This window comes from Oryctolagus cuniculus, chromosome X (assembly GCF_051225735.1).
Source record: "Oryctolagus cuniculus isolate XC-2025 breed Fujian yellow rabbit chromosome X, ASM5122573v1, whole genome shotgun sequence".
NCBI classification, from domain to species: Eukaryota; Metazoa; Chordata; class Mammalia; order Lagomorpha; family Leporidae; genus Oryctolagus; species Oryctolagus cuniculus.
The window spans coordinates 100851920-100864884 of record NC_142888.1 but is presented as its reverse complement, the minus strand read 5'-3'; the positions used below and the strand labels follow the sequence as shown (position 1 = coordinate 100864884).

The 12965-nt window shown below is 38.1% G+C and overlaps 1 protein-coding gene across 4 annotated transcripts in view; it reads right to left on the bottom strand.

Annotated features, from left to right (window-relative positions):
• The window catches only part of GRIA3 (glutamate ionotropic receptor AMPA type subunit 3), a 318320-nt gene that overhangs the window by 57584 nt on the left and 247771 nt on the right, over positions 1–12965 (bottom strand). For all 4 annotated transcript variants that reach the window (XR_011385359.2, XM_008273165.5, XM_002720270.6 and 1 more), the window contains exon 11: positions 10029–10405. Coding sequence is in view for 3 of the 4 variants with exons in the window: in XM_008273165.5 (XP_008271387.1) it covers positions 10029–10405 (377 nt within the window). In the remaining variant the exon portion in view is untranslated. The remainder of the gene's footprint in view (positions 1–10028; positions 10406–12965) is intronic.

Here is a 12965-nt window from a genome sequence, read left to right as displayed (position 1 = left end):
TTTGCTAGTCATAACTGTGGGCAAGTGGTTTTCAACCTTGGCTACACAAAAGAATTGCCTGGGTTCTTTAAAAATATCAAACCCGGTTCTAGCCAAGACCAATTAAATAAAAACTTGGGAGGTGGAGCAAAGACATTTGTATTTTTTAAAGCTCCCCAGGTTATTAAACTGTGCAGGTAAGGTTGAGAACTACTGATGGAAGGTGATGTCATGAGAGAAACAGAGTCAAAGTTCTTTCAGCATTTGAAGAGAAATGGGTAAATGAGCCACTTGGAGGAGTTGGTCACCCACGGATGCACGAAGCTAATGGCTAGTGGGACTCAGGAGATCAAAGCTTCCTTTATCCCTAGCAAGCCTTAGCCACTGAGGGCAGGCCCCAAGTGAAGTTGGAAACTATCTGTGTAGTAAGATTTGAGAGCCCTCAAAAGTTTGTTTCCTCCACCTGCCTCATGCCAAAATAAGCCCTCAATCAAACAAAGCCATTCTCTTTGCCTGCCCCAGAAATCCTTACTATTGGAATCACCTTCTGTATTGTATTTAGGAGGCTTGATCATGTACCACATTACTTGACCAGCAAGCAACATCTATCCAATGAGTAGGGAATGGGATACAAGATGGGTAAGTATTAATAAGGGAAAAATTTTGTTCTGGAATGTGGCTGTGCCTTGCACTAACTGGAGTGTTTGTTAAAATGCACACCGAATGCCAAGGATCTGCACTTCAGTAGGTGATTCTGCTGCAAGCGGTCTACAGCCCAAACTGAGAATGGAATCGTCTCCATCAGCGATTCTCCAACTCTGCCTGCGTATTAATATCATCTGGGGGCTTGAGTCAAAACAAAACAAAACAAAGTGACACACACACACACACACACGCACACACACACTCACTTGCTTAGGCTCTATTCCAAACCAATCAAATCAGAATTCTGGGGGTTGGGCCCAAGCAGCTGCAGTTTATAAAACTCTCCAGGTGCAGCCAGGATTGCAAGTTATGGTCATCTTTCCTGAGTGCTGCTCAAGGAGAGGGCAGTTAGGGGCGGTGTAAGGGCCCCTAACGCTCAGCGTTGGATAATGGCTTATGCTCAGAAACCTTCATCTCTTTCACAGTGAAGCTGAAGGCAGCTTTTGTCTGCAGAAAAGAAAATCTGCTCCTTAAGTTTTCTGAGGTATTGCCACATCATCCCGAGGAGAGTTCTGTGTGACAGAGCTCCATCCTGGTTGGACTGTGTTCTCTGTGGCCCAGAAAAGCTCACAGGAAGAGAACCCACTCTGTCATAAAGTCAAGAATAGGCGTAGGAGCCTGGCCCATCTCCAGACTCTGTGGGAAGAGGGCAGTCTGGGCTGAGAGCTGGAAAAGCAAGCTCTTCTTTGTGCTAGCATTTTACCACTTGGAAGCAAATTTAAATTTCTGTGTCCCAAGATAACCTTTTCCCAGCCTCTGGAAGATTCAGTTGACTTAAATGCTACATTCTGATCAAATAATTTTGGCAGGGGTTTTGCTAAATAATATTCTTCATTAGTTAACTCTAACAAACCTACTTGATTTTTTAATTTGTCTGCAGTTCCCATTGGTCCCTGAATGCCTGAAACAACTCATTTCTTTTTTTCTTGAACATGATTACTTTTAACTTTTCAGATGTGAAAATTTGCTTTGCAACAGATTTTTCTAACTACTAGTTATACTCTCTCAGGATTTCATCCGGGAATGCTTCTCTTTTAATCAGAAGAGGTAAAAACATCTGGATGAGTCAGAAAAGAATGTGTCCCACTTCCAAATGCTCAAAGTATTCAGTGTTTCAATTAGTAATTCAGGCCTTTTATAGTCTTTATTCATTGTTGCCATGCACATTTAATTTATTGTGGACTAATCTGACTTCAGAAATAATGTCACTGTAAGGTTAACGCTCCAAAGTACCATCCATAGCAGTAGGAAAATAAAAATGCTAACAATAATAGCCATTGCTTAGTAAGTACTTCCCATGTGCTAGACTCTGTTCTAATTGCTTGACATGTACAACTCTTATAATCATCCCTATATCAGGTACTATTTTATAGGTAAATAAAAGGAGGTGTTTTATAGACAGACACTGAGGCACAGAACAGAGAAAGTGGAAATTAAACATCTGTACTAACACATTAGGAAATAAACACCCACATTTCTTAGTACAAAATACCCCTATTTTGGATGAGACAATCCAGAAGAGTGTATAAATTATAGAAGGTGCTATTTTTCTGCAAACACTGGAAAGTACAGTTGGAGGGGAACCAAATATGTGTGGCTAGTTATTGTTTATTATCTGTTGTTCACTTCGAGTGGAATTGTCAATGTCTTCCTTATTTGGAATGATGGGGTTTTGCCTGGACCAAGAGGCAAAATGGCTTTGGAGTAATTCCAGAACCACAGTTTGATGCAGAAAGAGGTATATTTTGCTGCTGTGAATACTAATGGTAGTTTATGCATTATCTACTTGGAATGTGGAGAAAAATACTGTAATTTTTGGAAATTACATTGTCCCATTCTATTGAGACTAATGGACTGTGGCTGTGTCTGTCTGATCTAAAATCAAGCTTGCACATCATCATCTGGTGATTTTGGCCACCTTTATACTGACTCAGATCATCATGTGCTTAATCCGAATGACTCAGCTGAGATTGGTTGTTGACACGACTGAAAATAAACCTAAATGCAAAATGTTCATTTTTGTGGCCTCTTGTCTACATGGTTATTAACTTTGGCAATTATGTGGCTAATGTTGTGGTCATATACCTATGGGCATGGAGCATTTGAGTGATGATCCACGCAGAAATCGTATAGTAGTATCCAGAAATCTCAGCATAGATGGAACAAAAAACATTTCTGTGGACTTGATGTGGATTGTATGAGGTTGCACTCACCGGTAACCTCCCAAGATGGGAGCAGCTTTGACAAAAGATTTCTACTGCTAGGATGCCTAATTCCTTTCCCTGAGAAAAAGTGCAGTGGAACCCACAGTGAAGAAACTCTATAAGCATTTTTACATTTCCCTTTTCTCATTAGTAAAACTGCAGCCACTTTACACCCACATTTCACATGGAGGCTGTATAAAAAGTGACTGATGGGTCAACCCCATCACATTTTATAAAGCATCTATTAAAATAAGACCAGACTTTATAGTTAAATTAAAAAGACCTGTCATTTTCCAGTACCTTTCCCTCCATTAATGTAGCTGCAAAATGTTCAACATTAATTTCAAATAGTTCTGTTGCACAAGACAGACTTTGCGTTTAGCATAATGAAATGGCTGTGAGATGCTGCAATTCTGTGTTTATAAAAGTGCATTATAACACACATATCATACCTTTTGAAGCAATGTAAGAGATGGCGTGATGTTAATGAAAGTAAATTAGCAACAAACAAAAAACAGACATAAAACGTTGCAAAATCTGTATATCAAATAAGATCTAATACTCTTGTTATCTGTAATCATGAGAATAGAGTTTCTGAGTTAATAGTAGAATGCATTTTATGACATGTGAAATTATAATGAAAGGGAGCTGTTTGCTATAACTTTCATCTTGTAAATAAATTTTGCAATCTGTACTTTACTAGCTTCATAAGATGAAGTGCTGGAACTGAAAACCACTTCTCTTTTGTACAAACTCTTCATCATTTCTTTTTTTAAATCTTTCTTCCAAGGAATGCATCATTTCTACACTCCATTCGATGCTGTGACTGTGACAGATTTTTTAAAAATGGGAAGAATCAATCTCTAGCTCTTACATTCTTCTTTGATGAGAATAAGTAACCATGTTCCAAAGACTGAAAACTACAGCTCTCATCCAGAAAAGTCAAGAAATAGTTGTAATAAAAATTCTGCTATTACATCATTAATTTATTACCACATCACTACTGCTTTGAAGTGAATTTGCAGGAGGGTTAAGACAGAGGTGATACATCAGCAGAGGCAAAGATAGTGCTTAAAATGGAGCCCAAAATTCCTGTTGTCTTTGATCCCATTCATTTTATATCCTTATGTCTTTTTATTATTCTGCGCACATTTTCCATTCTAAAGGAGGATCTATGTGTCAACTAACCTGGACGGATCCCCTCTACTGTTCTCCCACGTATCAGGTATCTTGAAAACTTAGGAGAGTAATACCTTTGGAATAATCTGCACACAGTAATTGGGTTCAAATTAGCTGTTCTTCCATTTTCTCTGTACTAATTCCCCCAACCCTCTTCATCTTGGTTAAGCTCTCACGTGTCCCTGCAGCTTCACAGGATGTCAGCAGGGGGAGCATTTGCCTGGAAGGACTTGGGCTCTGCTTAGTTGATACTGCTTAGTGGCTGTATCAACATTTTAAAAAGGAAATAAATTTCAGATTAAAAGAAAGTTGTGACATGCCAATGTCAGTAAAGCATTGTGGAATAATGCAATCAAAGTATTTGTAAGAGGCATAATCCTTAAAGAAAGCAGTATATGGAATCAAGAAGGAATGTTGCCAGCTATTTCTCATCAGAGGCCAGCTATTTCTTACTGCCTAGTATTTCAGCCATATTTCTAAGGAGTTTTAGGAACTGAAATGCAAGTGCATTTGGTTCCATTAGTATTTATGAATCTGGGATAATTAAGAGATGCCAATTTAATAACAATAGGTAATATTTGTTGCAAATGTATACTCTAGGCACTGTGTTTTACATTTTACAGATAAGGAACTGGGGCTTAGCAAGGTTTAGTAATTTGCCCCAGGTTACACAACTGCTAAGCAGATTGTGAATCCAGTGAGGCTAATTCCAACACCCACATGCTTAACCAGCGGGCTCCCTCCATCTGGCTACACCCACTGCTGATCTCTCCACCCTCCACTCAAAGGGAGGAGGGTTGAATTGAATCTTTTTACACCTCCCCCCACCATTGCCCACAACAAATCAGTTCAGGTATAGATAGAGCCTCAGCTTATTACATTGATTACCCTCTCGAAAGTTGAGCCAGCCCCCAGCTTTATGTAGAACAAAGTAATTTGCTCTGAACAATTGCAGTAGTTGAAAATATCAAACCTAATATTGACATAGACTCTTTAAGCCTCTGTGTAACTGTCAATAACTTTATTTGATAGAAATGGAATGATGCCAGAAGTTTTGATGTCTCATTGCTGATTTTCCAGTCTTTTACCTCGAGTGAATACATGCTTGGCAGCATTTTGAATGCTCACTGCCTACTTTCATTAACAATCAGGGCAGAGGCAGACTTTCTTCAGAGGTTGGGAGGCTGCAATAAAGCTCTTGTGCCTCAGCCTGAGAAAAGGAATGGAACAAACAGTGGATCTCCAGGTCGGTAGTGGGAAGCAATGTGTGGGAGTGGAAGCATGAGATACTTGAAGAAAGAAAAAGAAAAAAGAAAACCATGCATATGAGGGGTCTTCAAAAGTTTCTGGTTGAGTGGTTAAGCCATCTGCATCCCACTGCATCCCCAAGTTTGAGTCCCAGCTCTGGCTCCTGACTCCAGCTTTCTGCAGTTGCGAATCTGGGAGGCAACAGTGATGGCTCAGATGGTTGGATCCCTGTCACTGATATAGCAGACCTGCACTGAATTCCTATCTCCTGGCTTTGGCTTGGCCCAGCCCCAGCCATTATGGGTATCTGGGAAGTGAACCAGCAGATGGGAACTCTCTGTGTGTCTGTCTGTCTCTCTCCCTCTCTCTGCCTCTAAAATAATTTCAGAAGTTCATGGAAAGGAGTATTAAGAAAAAACTATGCAAGAGTTTCAATATTTTATTTGCACCCAAATCAACCTGATTCCAATCTCCATGAATTTGTTGAAGTACTCTTGCAACTGTTCTGTTGGCTTCCAAACCTCCGTAGCTTTTGGTTGCAGCATGTCATCTATTTGAGTTACTGTTACTTTGTCTGTGATATGAGAAAAAGCACCACAAAGTGGAAAAAGGATAGGTTTTGGAATTGGAACTAGATTTGAATTCTGCCTCTGCCACTAGCTATGGGCCTGTGCAAATCATTTAATCTGTCACTTTCTTCAGCTTAAAAATAAGGCTGATGCCCTGCCTCCTGGCAGTGTTTGATGATTAAGATCCATGTGACAATGCAGGTAAAGTGCCCATACAGTGGGAGCTCAGTGAAGATTGTTGGTCCCTAGCCTCCAGTAAATAACAGCAATTGGACCAATTTCTTTCTGACACCTCCTGCTCTAATATTTGTTAATGTTACTTTAAAATGTGTTCTCTTATAAGTCCTTGAATTGCTTCAATTTTGAGAAAAGTCAGAATGGACAATGCTTGCTCACATTCTGGGCTTTCTGGAGAGTTTCTGCATTCCAAATATGGCCATTAAGCAGAAATAAATTATAATGCTGGTGTTTGCAGTGAAGGCAACCACAAATCTTGAGTGTAACTATGTTATCAGGAATTCCTACATCTGTGGATTGAAAAACACATTACAGTAGGGGTTTGGCTGTTACACAATTGAGCACGACTATTTAATCAATACAGCTCTCAAGATAAGTGGAAACATGTTTCCTCCTTACTGGCATATAATAAATATGATAAGAAGTATAAGATTTTATTAAAAGGCTTAAAGACATAATTTCTTTGAAAGGACACAAAAGACAGTATCAGAGGAGGGATCATCCATATGGTGGAAAATATAGAGCTCATAAAGTTAATAATTTATTACTGGAAAGCACAATCAGGATAATAATTGTTCCTTGAGACCAGTGTTAGTCCATAGACCGGGCCTTAAATGCTGGGTTGAGTTATGACCAGCATATAAAAAAAAATGAAACAGAGCAGGAAATATCAGAGTACATGGCACATGCTAAGGGTAATGTTTTGTTATATACATGTATGTCTACTGAGTTATGATGAAAAATGCATTTCTTACTCTGGGTCATGGTAAAAAAAACGAAAGCCATTGCTCCATATGACATTATCTAGAAGTATATAAGTCTGTACTTTGAAAAAAGCATTTGATGTATTTCAGTGCCCTATAAGAGCCACAGCCTAAATTTTTGCTATAAATTTTTTTTTTAAAAAAAGATCTAACTTGTTATTTTAGGTTATTATCTTGAAGTTACTACTTAACAAAGCAATATGCTTAAATATTCCTAAAAATGTTTTTTTTGAGACCTGTTTGAGTATGCAGAATAGCAATCAGCACTCCAGTGTGGTTATCACAAATTTAGTTTTGAAAATCCATTTACAGAAACTAATAAAATCTCCAGCCTTAATGACTCTTCAGCATTGTCTCAACACAGATTACCAGCCTTGTTAAAAATCTTTCAATTACAGGCTCATCCAATAACCCTATTCTCTTGAAGTGAACATTTCAAAAAATAAAAAAAAGGGAAAAAACAAGCAAAACAAATGAACTCCCAGATGATATCACAGAATGACACAATCTTAGCACAAAAGGAACAGGGAGTGAAATAATTTAGAAAACCTGACTAAGCACATTGAGGGAGGCAGAAAACATGTGACTTACACAAAGGAGGTTTGCCCCATGCAGGCTAGTATAAAAAAAGCTACTACAGATGCTTAACAGCAAGTTATGCTGCAAAGTTGCATTTTCAATGTCCTATGTTTCAAGAAGATGATTTCAGAATGAAATACACTGTGAAAACATGGAAGGAACCAAAAGAAATCCCTATACCTCTGTGTGATTGACTCCCGTCAGTATTTTGTTAATGTTCAATTTTTTTGTAAAATATAGCACTTTTTGTTTGAGAAAAAAATTGGTTTTCTTCCTGAAATAAGGATGCAACCTTGACTTATAACATTTTGTTATTATGAATTCACCAACAGTGAGCTGACACTTTAAGTGGGTGAGGGTGACCCAGGACATTCATACTCAATATTTTCTTTTTTTTTTTTTTTGAGCTTTAAAAGCAAGATTTTCAATATTTTCACTAGCTTTATTGAGACAAAATATACATACCATAAAATTCACCAATGTAAATGTGCCATCGATGATTTTAGAAAAGTTAGAGTTGTGCAGGTATCATTATAGTACAGTTTTGGAATAACCTTGACATTTCAAAAATGCCCATTTGCAGTTAATCTTGGCAGGCCTGAGACTAGCATGAGGCAAGTGAGGCATTTGCTCCACAGGCAACATTTAACAGGAGGGAGGGTGTCAAAATCTCATTAAGGTAAATAGCATTTGAGTACAATATTTTAAAGAGTCAGAATGAATGCAAAAGGCCCATGATGAGTACAATATCTAATTTTTACATAAAGCTTGGATCTGATCCCTTACCTGTTCTACTCAGCCTCACTTGCCTCATCCTAACCTTGGCCTTGATTATGCCCTAACTTCCCTCAGGGCTCTGGCAAGCACTAATGTACTTTCTGTCTTTATGGATTTGTCTATCTCAGACAAGTGGAATAATACATTATAGAATATTCATAAATGGAATTTAATAAATGGAATTGTATAATAGGTGACCCTTTCTGTCTGTCTTATTTCACTTGGCTTGTTTTCAAGGTTTACCCATGTTTCAACCCTCTGTTCTTTTTAATTGCTGAATAGTACTCCTTTTTATGGGTATACTATGTTTTGTTTATTCATTCACTACTTGATGGACATTTAGGTTGTTTCCTCTTTTTGGCTATTAATAATGAAGCTACTATGGACATTTGTATGTAAGTCTTTGGATAGTTTCCTTTCTCTTAAGTAAATGCCTAAGAATAGAATTGCCGTGTCATATTTTAAAGCATATGTCTAATTTTATCAAAACCTGCCAAATTATTTTCCAATGTGACAGTAGGCTTTTGCATTCCTACTATTAATGGATGGGAGTTACCGTTGTTCCACATCTTTACTACCACTTGTTTCGGCCCTTTGGATTATAACCATTCTAGAGCACCTGCAGAGCTATCTCATTGTGGCTAATTTGTATTTCCCTAATGACTAACAATGTAGAAAATCTTTTCGAGTGCTTATTAGCCATTTGTACATTTTCTTTGGGAGAAATGTCTATTCAAATCTTCTGTCCATTTTCAAAATTGAGTTGTCTTATTTTTATTGAGTGCAAGAGGTTGTGATATATTTTGGATATAAGTCCTTTATCAGTTATGTAACTTGCTAATATTTTCTTCCCAGGCTCACTTGCCTCATACTAACCTTGGCTCTGATTATCCCCTCTCTGCTCCCTTCATGGCCCCGGCAACCACAATGTACTTCCTGTCTGTATGGATTTGTTTATCTTGGACATATGCAATAATATATTATGGGACATTCAATAAATAGAGTTATATAACATGTGGCCTTTTGTGCTTAGCTCATTTCAGTTGGCATTTTTTCAAGATTTATCCATGCTGTAGCACCATTTTTTTGTAAGGATGTCTTTGGCAATGTCACATTTTGGTTTTTGATGAAGTTCTGTTTATCAAATTTTTAATGAATTGTGCTTTCTATATTCTCTGTAAGAATTCTTTCTCCAATCCAAAGTCACACAGATTGTCTCACGTTTCCTTTAAGAAGTTTTCTAGTTTTAACCAGAAAACGTGGGTGGGCTATCAGAATGGATACTTCTAGCAAGTCTGAGAGCAAACGGAAAACAGGAGAGCGCTGAAAGGGAGAAGATAGGAGGGTTTGAAAAAGAGTTCTGTCTTCTTGCAAATTTTGTTTAGATACAATTTCATGAAAAATGAGAAAATGTTTTAGCTCACTTAATGAGGAAACCACATCTTATCTCTTTAAGATTTAGTATTTGTTTTATCTGAATAGCATTAATGTTAGTTAGCCAGCAATGTTGCCTTTGACCCACAGTTTAAATGTTTACTTTGACCCACAGTTTAAATGTATATAAATATATGATACCATAGAAATTCATGAAAGACATCAAATCCATACCAGTAGCCACTCAGCTCATGGATGTAAGCAAGCAAACAAAATGGCTTAATGATAATTTGTCGTTGGATGGAATGCTGAATGGAAGAAATCTGGAGTTGAGATGGGTGAATGCCAGACATACAGGAATGGAGTATGGCCATAAAATGCAAGGACGCACTGGGAATGACATGGAAACAAACCTTGGAGAAATATCACATCCTTGCTGCATAAAGGCACCCAAGGAAAACCAAAGACTGTTAAATATCCCAAATTCATTTGGAGGGTCAGGAGGGCTTTGCGGATCGCGAGGTTCTTCATTGTTATCTTCCAAGTGCCATTCGTAAGGGCTGAATCTACTGACTAGGAAAAGAACTACACTAACTCCAATGTAAGCGAAGACAATGCACATCCAGATTTCATAAGCCAAAGGATCCAGAAATGAGAATACGCCTGGTTTTGATTTCTGAGGCTTCTTTATCATGATGGAGATGCCCAGGCTCATAAACGGCTTTGAAAAATCTATGACTTCTTCACGGACCAGTGTTATAGTTAGCGGAGCAACAGCTATATCAGCTCTCTGAAAAACAAATACATATATGACTTTTAGAGTCAGCATTTCAATCAGTTATTTGTCACCAAATATACTTTTTCAGTGGAAACATAAGGTCTTAAATCACTGCAACCAATCAATTTGTCAGTGCTTGGTTTAGAAAAGTATTAGCATTCAGTGGGCCTACAATGTTTTTACTTGATGATAAAATAAGGGCAGGGCACTGGTGTTTTGTCCTCTGAGACACAGCACTTTAGGGGAAACGGACTCCATTTAAAAATTTGTATTCATTATATTATTTATTTGAAAAGGCAGAGAGACTGGCAGAGATGTCCCATCTATTGCTTCACTCCCCAAATGACTGCAAGAGCTGTGGCTAGGCCAAGCTGAAGCCAGGAGCTAGGAACTCAATCCAGGTCTCCCACATGGGTGGCAGGAACCCAGCTACTTGTTGCCTGTTAGGTGTCCACTAGCAGGAAGCTGGAATCAGGAGTAGAGTCAGCATTCAAACCCAAGCACTTGGATATGGGATGCGGGCATCCAATCTCAAGCTATGACTTAACTGCTATGTCAAATGCCTGTCCCTGCCTCCATATTTTTGTCCTAATATTTTTTGCTATCTTGCAACTCAGCTTGCATTCCCTTGTGACATATAACTGTCTAACTCTTGTTTGCTTCTTTTAATTTTCATGCTCTTATGTCTTATCTCCCTCATTTGACTGGAAACTCTTGAGGCGCAAGCATAATAGCATATAATTCTTGTATCTGCCTCCTTCTCCACCATGAAGGGCAATAGAGGGCCACAGTAGTCAGTATAATAATTCTTTGCTGTTTGCCATCTTGTATTATTCCTGAATTATTTTTTCAAGATTATGGCTGTTAAGACATAAGTTCTTTGTTCAATCTTCTAATTTTGTGTCTATCACTGCAACAGATTCTATAGAAGTTGTAGATGCCTAGAAAATATGTTGATAATTGTGATATTTGCACACATGAACATGTGATATATTCATGCATGGACAATAATAAGGTAAAACATTTATAAGGATACATATTAATGTATAGAGTAGCTATATTTTCTAGTGATAAATATTAGTATAGCACCTACATGTATCAGATCAATAAAATCAATGTCAGTAGTGCACTACATAATTAACTCAGGCAAAAGAGGCCACGTTGTTATAATAGTCCCATGAAAATGGACACTAGCAATTTCTGCCCTTATTTCTTTTGTTCTCCTTTAGAACAGCAGCAGGCCTTAGTTTGGATCCAGGTCTTAAAATACAAACATAGAAAAATGCTTCTGATTAAGGAAAGGCTTTGGGATGGTATATCAGATAGGAAATGAAAACACCAATGTGGACTAATTTTTTACCATGTTAGAGTTATGCCTCAATATTCCTACTAATGAGGAGAAGTGGAAGAAGAATGATGAAGGCTGAGATAGACTGTCTTTTCAAAGAATGCTGTTTTAGTGCCTTGAATTACGATGGTAACTCAAGCCCCTTAATTAATGTAAGGGGAAATGCAGATGATAAACAGCTAGCTAACATTTATTGAGTGCTCATTCTGTGGGAAGCCCTGTACTGAGCACCTTATACATATTACCTCATTTATTCTCACAGCAGTCTTAATGTTGGTACAATTACCATCCCTATGTTAGAGAAGGAGAAACTGAAGTACTGAGAGGCTGAGATTAGAATCCTGGTTTTCAGATTCCAGTACCCACTCCCTTAACCAGCATAATGTTCTAACCACAGATTTTCACTTGCAGGTTTCTCCTATACACTATATACTAGTTTTATCTGCAATTATAAACCTCTATCAACCCTTATTAGGTTCGTAATGCACCATTGAGTGCCTGTTCTGTGTCAAGCACTATTCTAGATGGTAGGATGAAGCACTGAACAAGACAGATGAAACAGACAAAAATACTTCCTTGCAAAGAGGATATTTTACACCTTCTACATCCCAGTGGAAGTTGCAGAAAGCATGTGTTTATTGAAGCCAACTGTCTACTGACCAAATCTACCTTGGCGGCTCATTGCATCTCAAACTCATCATTGCTAAAATTAAACCCATCATGTATCACCCCAAAGTAGATTCTCCTTTAAGTCTGTGAATAATGCTTATTTCCAAATTCTCCCTGTTCCTAATCCTTACCAGTCCTATCCTCTTTGCAGATGGTCTTGCCTCTTTCTATACTGAGAAGTTGCAGGCCATTTGATATGGGCTCTGTCACCTCAGTGTCCCTCTCCTTCTTATCATATTGCTGAATCTTCCTCCATTCCTTCTGTGCAATTTTCATTTCATAGAACGTGATACTCTAAGATTTACTCCACTCATTCCATACATCTCATTTTCTGTCCATAATATCCAGCTCCAGCTGTTGTCTCTCTTTCATCTTTAATTTTTACTTTTCTGTTGATCTGTCCCAGTGGTCTTCAAAGTGTGGTTTCTGGACTAGCCCCAAAAGGGTCACCTGGGAACTTGCTGTAAGTGCCAATTCTCAGGCCTCTCGTGTATGAAATCAGAAACTATGGGGGCGGGACTCAGGTGGCCTTCCAGGAAATTATAATGCTTAATT